The sequence below is a fragment of the Porites lutea genome, chromosome 10, assembly GCF_958299795.1.
Source record: "Porites lutea chromosome 10, jaPorLute2.1, whole genome shotgun sequence".
Lineage (NCBI taxonomy): Eukaryota > Metazoa > Cnidaria > Anthozoa > Scleractinia > Poritidae > Porites > Porites lutea.
The window spans coordinates 10034094-10049673 of record NC_133210.1 but is presented as its reverse complement, the minus strand read 5'-3'; the positions used below and the strand labels follow the sequence as shown (position 1 = coordinate 10049673).

Genomic DNA, 15580 nt, shown 5'->3' with positions numbered 1-15580 from the left:
CTACTCTTGCTGCGGAGTCAGCATCTTTCCGGTGGCAAGCTGAGCCCAATTTTCAGAAGATCCTTGGCTACTCCTAACAGTTTGCTCAGTCCGAGTCTCGGAGGGATCGTTTTATTACATGTACGTAATCCATTTTGCTTGCTTCATGGCATAATGAAACGGCCACTGCCATTTTTTTTTTTAAATAAAGAGTTCATCAAATCGCCCCGTGACTTGAGCGTCTACAGCTTCAGACTCAGAATAAACTTGAAATATCAAGTGCGGGCGATATTGGACAGAAGCATTGTGAGGATTTTGGAAGGGAAAAACAAAATAGATTTGAAACCGAAACGACAACTCTCCGAGATTCCATAACCTGTTGAACTACATCACTCCGCAGGAATTGTAAAAAAGAAAAGTAAATAAATGTTTAAAAATGCTTTTAAAAGCCACAAAAATGAATTTTTCAAAACTCACCTGTTTAAAAATGTCTTGGTTTCAAAAGAAGCAGGCTCCTAACTGAACATACCAAAAGAAAATGCGATGTGGCTGGTTCAAGTTACAGCTGTCGGCCTTAATTTATAATTCCTCGCCGTTCAGTCTACGCTGCTGAATAACCACCTTCGAACGCAGCCGACCAAGCTGTTATCACTCTTTTCTTTCTAGCAGGTGCTCTGTTTTTCAACGAATCACGGCTATGCAGTGGATAATCATATCAAATGACATTTACTTGGCACAATATATTTTTTTCTTCTTTGGAAAATTTTGAAATAAACTGTTTGCAGAGGCTGTAAACACTGAAATAAATTGTATGTATTTAAAAAAAGTATTTGCAGGAAGACGGATACACACAAATTAAGTGTTTGCAGCAGGAGCCGCTTGAAAAAAATGTTTGCATGTTAAAATTTTCCAACCCCCGCCCCCCCTCCCCCCTCCCGTCAAAAAAATAATGATCCGTACGTTATTAGTTCTGTGCTGATTTGGAGACCAACAAAATTTTACCTATCGATTGGCCTTATTTTACATGATGGCCAAAACATTGGTGAAGAAGAGCCCGTAACGCAAAGCGCTCGATCTCGGCGATCTTATGGAAAAATAGGAGATTGTAAACAGTCTAGTTTTGCCGCAAGTCCATTAAATAAAAGTGTTGTTACTATGGAAGCGTGGCAGTGTGTACTAAACGTTTGGAGGACGCAGATACGCAACCGTTTCCAAGGTGACTTATGATCAGTAAATAGGCCTTTGCAATGGTTCTTCACGTGACCAACTTTCTGTAAACACGAAAATAGTTAGCTTTTGGAAAATTTTGTTCGCAGGAACTGGAAGAGCATATTAAAATTAACTAACCTGTACATTTTCGGCCGAAAATTAGAGTTTTATGAGAAAAACAACTCTTGCCACCCAGTCACGCTTGAATGGTTTTCCATACAAAAAATTGAAATTTTTAAACTGTCTCTAAATCTTTCTCAAATTGCCCGTTATGGATAAAAAGAAGATTTGAGCCCCGTAATGCTCTTTTTTAAAATATTTTACGACAGTTTGAAAATATCGCAATTGACAAGGATTTGTAAGGATAACCAAAATTTTACAGGTTACCTACTTTTGTTATGCTCTTTTAGTTCTTGTCAACAAAATTTTCAAAACCGAACTGTTTTCATGTTTACTGGAAGTTAATCACGTGATCAGCTAATGAAAGAGAAAAGGCTAGTGCCAGGTAACCTCCCTCCAGTTAGCAGCTCAGCGGCCTCGCACGATACCAAAAGTAAGGGAGGCTTGGCTACCAAGTTTGTCGCCAGGGACGCATTTCAAAATGGCGTCTGGAAACCCATTACTGACTTTAGAACGGATGCTAAATGGAAGGACTACGTTAAAAACTCAAAAACTAACCCACAACAATATCATATGTAAGTGAAGATCATATTTTCTTTCTATTTTGCTGTCTAAATTGCCATATTTTGACGAAGAGAGTTAAACAGAACCTTTTGAAGATGATCTACGAATTGAATTCTAGAACAACAGAACGACTCATCAATCCACTTGCACTGTATGTGATCTGTGACAGTGACGTAGCTGCCTTTAAGCCATTATGCACGGGCTTAACAGGAATTTGAGCAAAAATAGGTGCAGGTTATCACGCGTTCTCGATCGAACTAAAATATTGACGAGGGCAATTCTAGAAGCAAGAGTCTTGCAACACCTTTTGCTCTTCGCACAGAGCAATTTACTTTTTTTCATTCTGAATTTCTACCTAGCGTTGTTCTGTTGTGTCGCTGTTTTGCTATCTATGAGCAGTTCCCAGGCCCCCTTGCTTAGATTAAAAGTTTCATGAAAAATTGACAGAGGCGCTTGTGAAGCCACAGCTTGCGAAGCCAAAGATCATCATTAAGTACCACAAAGAGGGTTAAAACGTACATTTCAAGTACTCATTATGGCATTCTTTTTCGGACATGTGGGAAAAGCGGACTCGTTCAGACTGTTTTTCCCTTTTTGTGCTAATATTCTAAAAATGTGCACTTTTACAGGGTCAACAACAGATTTTGCAAGTTTCTATTTATGTTAGACATTGGCAAAAAATTGATACCAGGAAAAATAATGTTTTCAATAAAGAGAAACCTATTTATCGAGGCCTTTTATCAGTGCGCCTAATATTTTTGTTCTTTAGAAGTCTGGATTGCATTTTTTATTCTTAATATTATCAAAATTTCTTCATTATATTGCACATGCTGTGTTGTTTGTTTGTTAATTAGTTTGTGCCTTATAAACGTGTCCAACAAAATAATCATCATCATCATTAACGTCGTCATCATTATCATCATTGACCTCTTTGGTTTAAACCGAAAAAATGCCTTGCCATGCCTGTGTGTGAAATATCTGTTAATCATGAAATCATATTGTGTAAACTTCTAGGCATTGGAACAGAGCTTCTTAATGAAATTCAGGAAGTTATGAGGGAAGATAAAGAGAAAGCAGTCAGGGAGGCTGTAAGTTAAACAATGTTATTGAAGTAATACATCAGTTATGTAATTTGCCAGGTTTAGTCTAAAATTATCTAGTTAGCTGTTTTCTCGCCTAAACCTCCCCCAAGGGACAAGAAGCCAGTTAACAGACAACGATACATCATTAAAAAAATATAATTATCATAATCATGATCATCAAATCATGCATGTTTTCCAGGTAGGAAGGGTTGGTATTTGCCATGACATTTTGGTTATTGTTTGGGGGTTACGGGTATAAAAAGTACAATCAGTCAAGTTGGTCAGTCAATTTATCAGCAAGAAGAAAATGTTATGAGAATTTTCAAAATGATCACTAAAGGGAAAATGCTTTGATTCTTTTATCAAATTCTCCTGACTAATTCCGCAAGAAAGTGTATGGACATCAGTCAGGAGAATTTTTGTTAGGATTTTGGGGCTGTAAAGCTCATATTCAAGCTAGATGCACTGGTACCAAGGAAAAGTTTCAATTATACGTGAATATCTTGCTATGTTGAGAACCAACTAATAAAATGTCTAACAATGCAGTCTTTCAAAACAACTGGTCTTAAAGCCTACTACATGAAAGTCAACCTTTAGATAATAGACTGGATTTGAAAAGTTGGTTACGTTGTAACTTATCTTCTCTTTAGCTATATACACATACTCAGTTGGGGTAGGTGGCAGAAGAGACCAATTATTTATTATTGTTGAATACAGGTTGCTGCAGCTGAAGCCACAGCAGAGGCAGAGTTGAGGCAGTCTCTGAAAGAGTTGAGAGAAAAAATGGACGATGAGAGGGAACAAGCTCTGGAAGAAGCAAGACTGGTAAACAAATTTTCTCAGCTCATTGCTTTTCCCAGAATTTAAATTTGGTGCAAACACTTTTATTTTATCCAAAGGCAAAAGAACATACAAGCCACGAGAGGCCACCAGCTCTTGAAAGAGCATGACCATGTCTTACACTGAGTATTGTTTATTGTTGCAAAAAATATTGTTTTGTATTGCATAATTTCTTTCCCACACAAATTATGCAAAAGGTTACCCATAATTTTCATTGTCTCTGAAACTAGATCATCAGTTATCATCATTCGCCATTTCATTTCCAGAGAAATTTAAGGAGACATACTGGTATTATCTAATAAAAACCTTTGAGTCTCTGAACAAGATTCTGTAAATGAGAAAAACCTCTTTACCCGCTTAAGCAAAAACTTTGTTAGCATTACTTTCACATGGTTCTATGTTTTGTATTTAGTATGTACAGTGGAACCTGGTTGATACAGACACCAAGGGCACATGTCATAGTGACTGTATTATCAGGGTGTTGGTATATATCAATGGGGCTCTCAAAAAAAAACTTAACGGACACTGGGCTGTCGCTAAAATTTCAGGTTGTCGGGTAAATGCAATTAGTAGGAAAAGAATTGTACAGCAGGGAAGTTCTTCTACTTTCCTTTTGTTTTCTTTGAAAGTAGCTGGGGCTCCATCCTCGGAGACCCAGGAGCAGAGAGTGGGGGCGAGGGAAAGTCTAAACGGGCGGAAAAATATGGCACGAAGAAAAGTAAAGAACGGCGAGAAGAGCCCCTGGGGACAATGTCTTACCAGACCAGTTCCAAATGGTCGCCGCTGTTCTGCCTTCTGATTGGGCAGAAAAAACACAAAAGTTTTCTGGCACCAATTAGAAGCCAGAACGGCGGCAACCGTTTGGAACTGGTCTGGTAAGACATTGTCCCCAGGGGCTGTTCTCGCCGTTCTTTACTTTTCTTCGTGCCATATTTTTCCGCCCGTTTAGACTTTCCCTCGTCCCTACATCTCTGCTCCTGGGTCTCCAAGGATGCTGGGGCTCATGCTCATAGTAGCCAGGGAAAATCCCTTGCCCCCGGCGCGGACACATGTTTTAATAATCTTAAGACTAAAGCAGACGTTTTTACGAGGAACTTAAGCAAGTTCATCTTAAAAAAACTTCATAAGCATTTATCATAGTCGCAGACTCAAACTATTTTTCAAGCAGGGAAATACAACATTTGATTACTTTGTACTGACACGTTTTGTTTGCGACTTAGCTAGGTGTACTGAGCATCAGACAAAACGTTTGAAACCTAGGATAATTGGCTGTCTCGTAATTCTTCCCGTGTCCTTAAAGTGAACGACGATATATGACAGTATGTGACTCACGACATAGTAAAGTGTCCAGTGTCTGTATTAACCAGTGTGTGTTTAAAGTGGGTTACAGTCGAAGCAGGTCAAGCGTACCCCCTAAGATTCTAATATATAGATTTAGCCAGGGCTAAAAGCGAAGCTCTGGTTAATAATACGTGTAATCAAAAAAAATAAAGTATTTCATATATACTTCACATCAAAAAAAATTAAATCGTGTTATGCTTAACGGGGGACGACAATGAAAATGGCTTCAAGACTAATAGTTCTAATTAGCAAAAAAACAAATTGCACGTGCGGCACACTTTTTCTTCTAATTAGCAAAAAACAAATTTGCACGTGTAGCACGCTTTTTTGTCTTTCCCTTGCGGTTGTTTTGCACGACTACAACGCTGTTTTGTACGACTAAAACGTCAAACTTCCTAGTTACATACTATTTTTATGGAGAAATTGTCGTATGTGCTGACCCAATATTTTGTTTCCAGTGTTCATGTTGGCTTTTATTTTTCACTGCCGCTCATTTTCACCTTCCTGGCCGCTAGCATTTCTCATTTTCTCACCGCCGCTTTGAATTTCCATGTTTTTCTTCCTCCGAATTTTCAATAACTCGCTCTAGCTCTTTCTCTGTTATCCACGTTAGTGTACACATAAAAAATAACGCCGAAAAAGACACGACTTTTTTCTGTCTAAAAGTCCGGGCGGCCATGTGATTTCCTTCCAAATAAAACCTTGAGTTGCATTTTGGTTCCCATACCTGTTGATTGAGTTATTTTACATTGGTATGCCTGTGGTGCGGACGTACGGTCGCTCGCTCGATCGCTCGCTCGGTGTACGGTCACGTGATTACCAAATTTTCTGGGATGGGTAGATTACCACATTTCCTTAGCTATGGGGCTCCGCCCACGCGCGCGCTTCGCGCGCAGGTGGAGCTCCGCTATTAATGAATTGATTATTTGAAAAATGAATCCATTGATGGCCTAGATTACTGATAGGTATTTGCCGCCCAGTAGGGTATAGGTTTTGAGGGTCTCTATCCTTGAATAGGCTATTATTGTTGCCCTGTTTTGGCGTTGTGTTTTCAGTATGATCCTAAGATAGGGTACTGTTGTTATAACAGCTAAAATTTAAGTGCATAAATGCCCACTAGCAGGGGAGACAAATCATTTGTTAATACTGAACTTTACCTTGGAGTGTCAGGAAAGCGTTGTTAGGAGGATTTGTGTGTTTCCATTAAATTTTAGTTTTTCTTTTTCCCTTGAATTGGATGTCATTTTTTAGGTTTGGGCCTTAAATGGGGTATCAGGTTTCGTTTGTCTCATCCTTAAATAGCGTAAAGGTTTAAGACCCTGGTCCTAGTTGGCACACAACCCATCCGAAATTTATTGGAGTCCTCCCTGGGAATTGGACAACGTTTGGGAGTTTAAGGGTCTAAGTGTTTTTTATTATAATTATTTCTCAAGCGAGCTGAAGAGCAAATGGCAGAAATCCAGTATAGGTGCGAAGTTGCAGAGAAGAAACGTGCTCGCTCAGCCTTTGAGCGATTCCAAGAGGAAAAGCGTACAGCCCTGGAAAAAGCAGCTTACGAAGCAGAAAAGAGAAAGCAGGAAGAGATGAGAGCGCTTACAGAAAACCTCACCAAAAAGCTCAGAAATGAAGCAGCTTTACAAAGAGAAATCGCCCTTGGTGAAGCATTGGCTGTTGCAAGGGTAATGACAAAGAAACATTCGGATTTTTTATGTAGGTGGAAATATACTCCCAAAAGTGCCCTCTCATTGGTTACTTCAAGGTCACATGACATCTAATAATGGCAACATTCTCATGCGTTTAACGCTCGTTTAGATCTACTTTAATAAACTTGTATTCGTGAACTTTTTCTTCGTGGGCTATATACTAATATGTAACAAATCACTTAAGGACCCTGTGTTTTCCTGAAACTAGTTAATTTTTTTTCCTGAGGCGAGAGCCTCGGGGGAAAAAAATTAACTGTTTCTCTCGGAACGCGTGCGAGAAATTCACGAGCGAAATAGGCTTGTCTTCGTTCTTATTGGTGGAGATTTTTAGCCAGTCATAAGGCGAATCACTTGAAAACAAGAAAGTTTTGAAATTACCCGCTGTATATTAAGTCTTAGATGTCTGAAAACAGACTTTTTGTTTCGTACATTTTGGTCTTGAATTGCGAGAACCGTGAATGACTCTGCAGTACATACATGATTGTTTGAAATATAAAGGAAATGTTTGAAAACATAGTTTACAAAGCAATCAAAAAGACCTTTGGTCGAGACTTACTTCTTGTTCAACTTTGCTCACAGTGAAATAGAAAAAGCGTACATAGCACTGACATTATACATTAGTTACATATTGTCTCTTGGCTTTCTACAGAAAAATGCCGAAAGGCGTCGACAGGAATCCATAGAAGAAACAAAACGAGAATGCGAGAGACAAGCAGCGGCTGAAGCAGCGAGAGTTGCTGAGATACACAGAAATAAATGTGATGAGTTCAATGAAAGGTAACGACCTGGTACTTTGATGATGCATAAAACGTCATTTGCGCAAAAAGCGAGCTCATGACCGTGGGTTTGTTTACTTTCAGCTATTGTTTTCATCACGAATGGCTCTTTGGAAGATTATTTAAGAAAATGTGATTCCGTGTTTGAATGAAAAGTTTATCATCCACATGCTTGAATTGCTTTCGTTTAGGTGAGGATAAGGCCTGGGGGATACTCCGTGGTCTCTGTCATAAGGAGCATGAATCTTATTAGCGCTTGGTTAAGGACGTTAAGACATGAATTGCACAACGTCTTCATTCACAAACGAAAAGAGATTCGACAGGTTCATTTCAAGTAATTTTAGAAAACCCAACGCCCGGTAGTAACTTTTTATAAATAGAGACCGTCTTTTAATTTATGATTCTCGTTTCCTTTTTTCAGAATAAACCATCTAACCAAACTGTTACGAAACGAGAACACCGAAAAAGTGCGAGTGGAAGAATCATTTCATGTAAGTTCAGATCTTACATTTTTCTACGTCCCGTTCTTGACCTTTTGAAGACAAAACAGCAATTTATACAGAAACGGTCTACACGCTCAAAAACTATAAGCCCATACACCATTGATAATAAAAAGTTCGCTGCGCTTTGGCGCAACTGTATGATTGACCTCGTATGACACAGGCTTGGCTATTAAAAAAAAACGTCAAAAGCTGGTATAAGGCGGATGTAGGAAGCAAAGATACTCTCAAATTTGTCACTAGCCTTGAACGATCTTGAAGGACTGTTGGGATGCGGAGCAATTCAGGACAACGTCGTCGCCTGCTGCTCAAACAAAAACAACAACTTTTCTTACAGCTATCAGCGGTTTCGACATAGAAACGACGTAAAGGATTCATTTCGTATTTCCCAAGAACCCCCTTTGCATGCTTTTTAAACAAGAAAATTTGACCTCGAGCTCAACTTGAATAACAGCTATTAGCTTTAGACTACAAGAAGTCTCTCTTTTAATGATATATTTTCTCAAAGACGGTACCTGTAATAGCAATAACGTCTTTGCGTGTTGCGTTATCTCAACCATCTTTCAGAAAAATATTAAAGATGATATGCTTACTGTCTGTATTAGCTATTAGTTGTTTGGCCTCATATCTAAAGATTTGCATATTTTGTCTGTATGTAGCTTAGACGATTATCAACTATCCACCTAAACAACTGGGTGAAAAAATATTAATAATATTGCTGCTTGTGGGATGTTATGATTTCTCATCAAATCTTAATTATAGAGGCAGCGTGACACCTTATTTGATAATTACTTAACGCATAAAACTAGTAAATTAACTGTTAATTTAGACACTTGACAGTATTTCTGTTAATTTTTTGTTGGTCGTATTAGCATGCTTAGAAAATTTAGAAGTGTTAATTTTCTCCGCATTCTGGAAGAAACCGTGTATTAAATATTTTGGCTAGAGTGATGAAAGTATGTCGACTGCTCTATTTTACAAACAAGGCGATATCGCAAAATTACACCCCTAAAATTTGAAGTGTCAGTTCCCAGATGTCAGACGGCGTAAATTGAACCATGTGTTTGTCATTGTAAGCATTTCCCGCCATATGATGAATGTGTCCGTTATTTTTGGCCAATCACTGCAACGAAAGTGACATAATCAGCCTTTCAGAACTTAACGGAAAAACAAGGAACTTGCGCAAGCGCGGGAAACGCGGAGCCGTAGACAAAACAAGAGAACACATAAGCTTGACTTAGCCGGATTAGATTCTTTTTTTTTTCTAAAACAAAGCTTATATCTCTAATAAAAGTTAAGCATTTTGGCGAATTAGCTTAGCAAAACCCACCCGAGAAGCTTTTCCCACGTTTTGATATTGTTAATTCCATTTTTCTCTTCCAAGGGCTTCATTTTCTTAATCTGGAGCTGTTTTAAGTTTGCTCGTAACTTATGAATTAGGTAATCCATTGCTAGGCGCTAAGAAGATCACCAATGCATGACTGCAGCTTTTGCGTAGGGAAACGCATTGAAGTATACAAGGTCCCATTCGTAGTTCTTTTTTGTCAAATTACGGCCTATCTGTTTTCAAACTAAGCATTTCTGTTATTTTAATTTGTGGTAGATATTCTAAGTATTGCTTAAGACCGCAAAGAAGAAAAATGATGATAATCGATCGTTTTGCGGAAATCTGAAATGATTAAATTAAAGGAAAGCTTTCATCATTTGAGAAATTGCCCGATGAACCTGTCTACATTTCTATCACTGTTGTCCGTATTTTAAAAAAAGAGGAATTCTAATAAAGAATTATCTCTCCATCTAGGAAATGAAAGAAGACTACAAGAGATTTCAAGATTATACCAAAGGATTTAATTCTGATTATCTTATGAAATGAGAGCGGTCAGACGATATCGGAACTTAGAAGGATAAACACTAATTTATTTTTATGAACAAATCTTTTCTGCTTATAGCTAAATTCCATCGGTTGAGGTTGTTTTGTCGTTGATATTAAATAAGGAAATTGTATCTCTTGTCAGCTAAGTGGATCGATTTGCAAATTTCAAAGGAAGGCGACTATTTTGTCTTACGGTTTATAATACAAATGAAAATCACGACATTTCTTTTGGATTTAGTGGTTTTCTTTCGATTAACTCTAGTTTGGGAAGTTATTTATTTTAAACTGTCTTTGCTTCCCTAAAATAAAATTTATAAATGAGGAAAAAGGTATGAATGGCCACACAATGAAATAGACAAAACTCAATAAACAATTTTTAACCACTTTTTCATTTTGTTCGTTGACTGTACAGAAACTTAATTTAAGGCAGTTTTTAAAGGAACCAAAAGAAAATTCGGAAAGGGGAAGAGGGTGGTGGAATGATATTGCTTTGCCAAGTCCTTAGGCCTCTTTATTCCACGCGGTCAATGCGTTTCTGGTCACGTGGTCTGTCACCAAGGTAAATTGAGGGACTAGGGAAGTATTGCTTACATCTGTTATGTTGGCAATGGAAAGGGCAAGCATCTAAAGCATTTTTCGAAAAGGTGTTGTAATCTAGTGGTTTATCACAAGACTCCAAGCTGCCAGTCCACCGAGCTCAAATAAACGCTCGTAAAAGGCGCCATGCACGTCCAAGTTAAGTCTTAATATCTTAGAATAAGTACCACCCGTGTACAGTAGACTGGGACCGGGTTTCTTACCCCCCTCTTCACGATTTTTTGTTTTGCTCCCAAACGGAGAGCCTGCTCATATGCTATACTTCAATAATATAAGAAAAAGGATTTACTTGAAAGGTGAATCAGTCGCCTTTACTTTGCCATCGCCGCCATGTTTGTTTGTTTCACGTGCGTTTCACGTTCCTGACGTACCAATTTTATCACATCGGTTGGAAAGACAATTCGCCATTTTCACATTTCCCCATAATATACTTTGTTGCCCCCCCACCCCCCACCTTCACATAACCACCACCGCAATTCGCATACCTTTTGCTTTCAATCTCAATTGCAAAAAGAACTTTCCGCACGCCTGTTCACACAGCGAAAATGTAGCCTCTGCTCGCAGGGTATTCGTCCCAAGAAACATTGAAGGACGAAGGGGGAGAGGGAGGGGGTACTGGTGCGCTCAAGACTGAAATCCCGAACTAACGAATAAAATCATTGGCTTATCAGCCTTAACACGTTTAGTCCGCCCGGCTATTGCTTGTTATGCAAGCTTCCAGCAAATGTCTCTCTCACTTGTATTCGTGTGTCTGCGAATGCCGGGCTATTGTACTATAGCTCCAACATCCTTGTTCTTAAGGCAGAAACATCCTTGTGCGAGGTTGTAACAAAACTAGGGAAAATGATTCATCTCGTTTTTGCGACAAATTAGTTTTAACTTGTTACTGACGTTACGATCTCCTAGGAGTGTCTGGAGCGGATTTCGGATTGAGGACGCACAGATTTTTCCCTCGCAACTAACTACCCGCTGGTTTGCACTTCGTGTGTTATTTATTTTTAACCAGAAAGACCGCTATTTAATTTAAACGTGTCGCTGTGTACAGTGACAAAATTTGGCCGCGTGCTGTTTTTCACAATGTGATAACTTTGCATATGCGAATTTTAACTATTTTCGTTGCGGCATAAAATTTTAGAAATTAAAATTCCAGTAATTTCATTCCTCCTTAGAATGTTTTTCACTTCTGGCGGTTAAAGAAAAAGACTATTGGTAGAAAATAAACGTTACAGTGACGTTATAGTTTAATTTGTTCGTCCCTTGTAATGTACGGGCCAAAATTAATTTGTACAAAAGCTAGTTGGACTGCTGACCCATTGCGTACAACCAAACATATCTATTGTTTATAGTTCTATAGATTTTCCAATTAAGTCTTACATTTCAGTGCTATATAACCACACGATAAAAACCGCGTGCCGTTCATAAAGAAGTACGAGAGACCGCTTTTTTGTTATTTTTCTGAGGGCTTGAAAAAAAAATCGGCGGAAAATTTTCGTTTTTCACTTCGGGGGCTGTTACAACACAGACAGTTGTTTAATATATACATAAAGGGATTAAAAAATAATAAAAGTGTTTCATTTATCTTTTTAAAATGAATTCTCTTTATTAGCTAGTCGAAATCTCATATTCTTCTAGAGACTATATATACTTCTTGGAAATTCATTTCTAGTTTCGTCGACTCATAACAGAACTTTGATTTGTTTCAATTTCACTGAGCTCGCTCGTCTCGTGTTCTATGTTTCCATTTTGTTCTATTTCCTTTTTTGGCTCCATGATGTTTTTGTAATAAAGCGTGTTAAAATTCGACACGAACGTTAAAACGGGCAGGGCGAGGGTCAAAGCGCCAAATATCGCGCAAGCTGCCGACATGAGCTTTGCAAACGGGCTTTGAGGGACCATGTCTCCATAACCGATAGTTGTAATGGTCTGAAGCGAAAACCAGAACGTAGCTGGTACACTGATGAAATGGGTTTCGCTACTCCCAAGTTCAATGTAATACAACAAACTAGCAGAAATAATTACGGTGAAAAACAGGCATAAGATGAGAAGACCGAGCTCTCGGACGCTCTCGAGGACGCAGTAACCAATTATTTGAAGGCTTCTCGAGTAGCGGGAGAGTTTGAAAATTCGGAACACCCTAACAACACGCAAAATTCGCAGCACGGCGACTGAGTTTGTTTCGGACTTGTTCAGGAGCAGCATGATGTAGAAGGGAGCAATGGCAGCGAGATCAATAAAGTTTAAAAGCGAAGTAAAGAAATGAAATTTGTTGGGAGAAGTGAACAACCGAACTAAATACTCGATCGTGAACCACGCATTAAAGGACAATTCGAGGAGGAACCAGGTGTTATGCGTGTCTGTAGAGGCATCTTCCGTCACCGTTGAGTTCGTCTCGTTTTTCTTCAACTCATTTGACTTTATGGAGGGAATGGTCTCCACAATAGAAACTGTGATTGCTAGTACAATAACAGTAACGGAAAAAATAGCCAGGCAAGAGGCAGCTGTTGAGGTGTCAGGTTGATCGAAAAGCTCCCAGACAATACGTTGAAGTTTATTTTCGGGACACTCTTTGCTGCCATCATTGAGGGTGATATAACCTTCTTTAAGACGGATATCGCTCAGAACGTCGTCACCTAGCTCAAAAAACTCAATTTCTTGCTTGAAAATACTCATCGGTACATCAGCGGGTCGCTTAAGACGTCCGCGAGATTGGTAATAATACAGAATAGCCTCGAAGGCTGAGCGGTTTCGATTGAAGAAGTACTCGTGAGTCTCCGGCACATAGAACTTTTTCCTCTTCTCCTCACTGCCCAGCAGCGTCTGTGGAAAACGCGACAGTGTTTCTTGACGTGTTTCAAAAATCATCCCGCTCACATTTATTACTACCCGGTCGTCGTAGATAATGGGTTGGAGCGTATCTCGCCTGCAACTCATGGCTTCGGGTGTCTCAGTAGATGTGTAAGCAGGTCCCTCGCCAGTGTCTCACGATCTCTGTTTTAGAACTGATCCATTAAACAGACCGCTCTCACGTAAACAACCATCACATACCCGCGAGAGCGCGTATGCAATCAATAATTTCTACAACACTTTTAACCTGCAAGTTTTACATCAATAATTTATACTCGAAACAGTGTAAATCTCAGGACACGAAGAAGACAGCGCACAGGTTTATCTGAAATCCATTATTTTCACGTTGCAGTAGATAATTGCATATTCAAAAGGTAGGATCTAAATTCAAATAATGAAGGATATTAACACGAAAAAGAACAATATACATAATTAACGCGTACTAGTGAAATTTTCGAGTGTTCTTATTTGTGAATTCAAAGACACCTGTTCCCTTTGAAACCCTTTTTCTGTATTTAACTGAGTTTTGAACCATAGCCTGACATTTATTGCAAAACAAAACAATGCAATTTTCACAAAAGCGTTGTGTACGTAGTTTTGTCACTACAACGATAAATTAAACTGAAAAACTACCAAGACACTTCTAACCTTATTTGTCAAGCAAATTTCAAAGACTAAACAACGCTGTCTAACTAAGAAATTTCTAGACATTTTAGAATTAATCTTTGTAAACACACTTACCGCAATATAAGCAAAAACCACTAAACTTTTATGATATGTTTTCAAGTAAGATACAAATAATGCAAGCAAAGGGGCTAGATGTATCCTTCTTTCATTGTATAAAGAGCGTTTGAACTTTTCAACTGATTCTTATTTCCAAGCTCCTTAAATTTGGTCTGCCTTGCTGGCGAGCGTTATGATTAATATAGTAACGTTTCGCGGTAGGTGTTATACCTATGAAAGTTAAATTATCATGCTGGAGCCAAAAGTCTTGCAAAATTTGAAAATTCAATCATCTGTGTTTTACCTCTTTTTGTTTCTAAAGAATTTTCTGGTGTTATTTAATTGGAATCTTTAATTCACGACAAAACTCCTAGGCAACCCTAAACTGTTGATGAATATAACGAAAAAGGTGAAAACCTTGGCACAGATATTAACTAATAATGACAATAATTAGTGCTTGGTTTGCCCAAACCAGTGGTTCTTGTGATTTTTGGTTTGTAATCTTGGCGTGCCCTGCAGTGTAAGCCTGCGTGCTTTAAACAGAGTTTAAAAAACCTTTCCAGTTCCGTAATGCAAATGACTTAAAATAAGGGACGGACCATTAGAAAAGTTATGGTGCCAGGAGGGGAATTTTCGAGCCGCAGGAATTTGTTTTCCTTATCAAATTCCTTGTATGAACTTTTTTAGGGCATGGCATGAATATTTTTTAGGGTTAATTGGCGTGCATGAATTTTTTTCATTTAATTTTTCCTTGCGCGAATATTTTTTTTGTACTTCGCCCGCCCCCCCATAAGTTTTCTAATGGTCCGTCCCTAATGGCAACAGCTTTTGCTCAAACGCCAGCAGGTCACGCGACGGGATTTCACCTTCTTCTGTAGTAGCCGATGGCATCCTCCCAGAAAAATACTATCGATATAACCGGGGTAGTTCCATTTAATAAATGCACTTCGTACGGTCTGGTTTAAATTAAGGGTAACAGTTTTCGCCCACATTTGAAATAAAAAGAAATTAACATAAGCACAGAAAAATACCACTCGCAATACATGTAGAAATAAATACATCTAGCAAAATTCGTCATTCTGTTGACCAGAGGCTTTCTTCCATGAACACACAAATAAAATTTCTGACAGTTGTGCCGTAGTAGGTCGTTACGCTTTGTCTGGAGCCTAAACTGAGCGTGCAGACGACAACTTTCATCAATAGGACAATTGCACGATAACGATATTTGACTACAACTACCAGAATTCGGTTTTGCTTTGTTATTTAAATTTATCAATCCCGCTGAGGAGTGAAGAACAATAGCCTTAATTTGCACAAGAAAACAACAAACTCAAGGACAGTCTGGTAGTTGTAGTAAAATGACGTCATCATGCAATTGTCCCTTTCATCAAGAAGAAATTAACGGCATTTTGGAGACGCATATCGCATT

General features: G+C 38.6%; 2 protein-coding genes across 2 annotated transcripts; one reads left to right on the top strand and one right to left on the bottom strand.

Moving 5' to 3' along the window:
* The first annotated feature begins 1750 nt into the window (after window positions 1-1750).
* Window positions 1751-10365, top strand: LOC140950250 (uncharacterized). Its single transcript, XM_073399457.1, has 7 exons — window positions 1751-1883; window positions 2887-2960; window positions 3672-3779; window positions 6569-6814; window positions 7488-7615; window positions 8036-8105; window positions 9916-10365. Exons 1-7 carry the CDS (start codon window positions 1790-1792, stop codon window positions 9985-9987), a joined length of 792 nt encoding a protein of 263 aa, XP_073255558.1. The 5' UTR covers window positions 1751-1789; the 3' UTR covers window positions 9988-10365.
* Window positions 10366-12134: 1769 nt separating this feature from the next.
* On the bottom strand, window positions 12135-13515 carry LOC140950559 (potassium voltage-gated channel protein Shaker-like). Its single transcript, XM_073399797.1, has one exon. The coding sequence runs from the start codon at window positions 13513-13515 to the stop codon at window positions 12247-12249; it is 1269 nt and encodes a 422-aa protein (XP_073255898.1). The 3' UTR covers window positions 12135-12246.
* Window positions 13516-15580: the final 2065 nt, after the last annotated feature.

Coding starts and splice junctions, on each gene's coding strand:
- LOC140950250 (XM_073399457.1), top strand. CDS start 1,790: ATGGCGTCTGGAAACCCATTACTGACTTTAGAACGGATGCTAAATGGA. Junction 1,884..2,886: donor AACCCACAACAATATCATAT/GTAAGTGAAGAT, acceptor GTAAACTTCTAG/GCATTGGAACAGAGCTTCTT. Junction 3,780..6,568: donor CTCTGGAAGAAGCAAGACTG/GTAAACAAATTT, acceptor TTATTTCTCAAG/CGAGCTGAAGAGCAAATGGC.
- LOC140950559 (XM_073399797.1), bottom strand. CDS start 13,515: ATGAGTTGCAGGCGAGATACGCTCCAACCCATTATCTACGACGACCGG.